Source organism: Antrostomus carolinensis, unplaced genomic scaffold, assembly GCF_000700745.2.
Source record: "Antrostomus carolinensis isolate BGI_N321 unplaced genomic scaffold, ASM70074v2 scaffold31802, whole genome shotgun sequence".
Taxonomy (NCBI): Eukaryota; Metazoa; Chordata; class Aves; order Caprimulgiformes; family Caprimulgidae; genus Antrostomus; species Antrostomus carolinensis.
The window spans coordinates 10,164-12,426 of NW_010299431.1; the positions used below are offsets into that span (position 1 = coordinate 10,164).

Genomic DNA, 2,263 nt, shown 5'->3' on the forward strand with positions numbered 1-2,263 from the left:
AGCAGCTTGCAGATGGGCCTCACCTTCCCCTCCCGCGCCGCGCTCACCGGGTACCCCAGGTACAGCAGGAAGGAGTGAAACCTGCGGGGACATCAGTCACAGCGGGTCACCAATGGGACCACGGGGTTCCCACCGCTACCCCAGGACCTCAAGCCACTAACCTGTTGAGGACGCGCCTGTGCACCACCTTCAAGACGACGATGCGCTGAGTGCTGTCCTTGAGGAAGTCCGTCAGCTTGCTCTTCAGCACCGGCTTGGTCTCATGCTTGGCAATCACCTTCAGGTTGTCCCAGGAGGCTCTGCATCTCCGCTCCAGCTGCACCAGGCTGTTGGCCAGCTCCTCAAAGTCAACCTGGAAGAGTAAGACGCCAGCCCTCAGTCATGCTGGTGGAGCTGGGCAGCCATGGGACCTGCACTCTTGCCTTGCCAGGTGTCACCTGCCTTGCCTCACCTTGGCGGAGCGGGTGATGGAGGCAATCTCCGAGTAGAGGTCAGTGGTTTCTGGGAACTTCTCTACCACCATCTGGCAGAGATGGTGGAGCAGAGACTGCCGGTGCACTGTGTCCTTCACTTCCGAGACCTTCTCCAGGTAGCCCAGCTCAAAGCCTCTGCTCTGAAACCCCAATGGACTCAACAGGATCTCTCCACCCCTCCTCCAGCAGACCTCGAGTCTGCAGACCCAGTTGGCCCTCACCAGCACCACCCAGCCTCAGGTGCTGTCCTAGGCTTCACATGGTTCCTCTTGGGTACCCAGGCACCATGGCTGGTCCTGTCCTTGCAGCCCCCGGGACAGGCAATGTCCTCCCACACCCTGCTCCTCACCTGGGAGCCATTCAAGAAGTTGCCCATGGCCAGCAGCGTGGCCAGGATGCACTTGAAGGTGTGATTTCTGGCCAGCTGCTCCATGCCCACCTTCAGATCAAACAGCGGCTCGGCAATCTCCTGGGTAAGGAGAGGGGCAGGTGAGACCCCTTGGCCATCTTCTCCCTTGGGGGCTTCAGTGTTCACCCTCACCCACTCCCACCTCCCCATGGTCAGGCCAAGCCCATGCTTGCCATGGGGACCTGCAGCCCATCCCCAGCCGGGATGGCACCTCCTGTACGTGGACATGGCTGGTCCCCACCAGGAAGCTGCTTGGCTCAGTGCTCAGCGCTGCGGGGGCTGGGAGCGGTGGGAGAGCAGAGGGCAGGTGGGGTACATGGCTCTGTACCTGCTCCAGGCTCTCGTAGTCCAGCTTGAAGGCCCAGAGCTGGAGCCTGGCTGTGAGGTCGCTGATGGAAGACAGGGAGAGCAGGAACTGCTCTGCAGAGCCCAAGGGCACATCGGGGTTGGCCAACTGGGCCTCCTGGATCTTCTGCTTCTCCTCCTCGGTTGGGACCATGGTCAGGATTTTCTAGAGCAGGCAAAGAGGGATGTGTCAGACTCCAGACATGTCACCATGGGCCATGTCACCTGAGGACTGGCAGCGTAGGCGTCATGGCACGGAGGCCTCCTGGCCAGGGGAAATGACTCGCATAAGGACCTCAGCGGGGATGAGCTTCTCTGGTGCTCACCTCAATCCCTTCCTTATTGACTGCAAACTCATCAAAGTTGAGCACGGCCGTCTTGATGATGTGCACGGGTGGCAGCACCGTGAGGCCAATGTTGATGGCGTTGCTCCTCTTGGGGTCCAGCACCACTACTACCTTCTTCCCATCGATGGCCTTCTGCAAAGAGGACAGGATGGATGGGGACAGCCATGAAAAGGGGCTTCATGAAAACCCCCTGGACACGGGCAGCTGATCAGGGACCCGATGGTGAGCCAGACCTTCATGCTGCCCATCACCATCCCCACCAAGCCTCTGGGCTGCAGGTACCCCTCCTCAGCATCAGGTAAGGGTGACAGCACACACCTAGAGTCCCCGCAGGAACTAACTCTCTTCCTCCCACCCCTCAGGTCCTCTGGGCTGATGGGTGCCAGCCTGCTGGTACCTTTGAAGCTGGCACTTCCTTTGACCGTGACTCAAAGAGATGCTCCAGTTTGGCAGCATTGACCTCGACGTTCTGCAGGGATGCCCACAGTGTTGCCTGGCCAAACCTGCTTGACCCCGCAGTGCCATCCAACTGCTTCAGTTCCTTCCAGAAGAGCTTGACTGTCCTCTTCTTCTTGGCCTGGGAGGGGCCATCCGTGGCTGAGGGGCTTGGCAGCCCTGGTGGGGGTGGGCAGCCAGGGACTGCAGGAGGTGGAGGTGGTGGGCAGCCAGGGATCACAGGAGGTGGAGGT

The 2,263-nt window shown here is 60.3% G+C and overlaps 1 protein-coding gene across 1 annotated transcript in view; it reads right to left on the reverse strand.

Annotated features, from left to right (window-relative positions):
* The window catches only part of FHOD1 (formin homology 2 domain containing 1), a gene marked incomplete at its 5' end in the record, with an annotated part of 5,393 nt that overhangs the window by 1,565 nt on the left and 1,565 nt on the right, over positions 1-2,263 (reverse strand). The window contains 7 exon segments of the mRNA XM_029083695.1: positions 1-81; positions 162-352; positions 452-613; positions 823-942; positions 1,211-1,393; positions 1,554-1,706; positions 1,972-2,263. The exon segment at positions 1,972-2,263 is cut by the window's right edge and continues 384 nt beyond it. Of these exon segments, the coding sequence (XP_028939528.1) occupies positions 1-81; positions 162-352; positions 452-613; positions 823-942; positions 1,211-1,393; positions 1,554-1,706; positions 1,972-2,263 (1,182 nt within the window).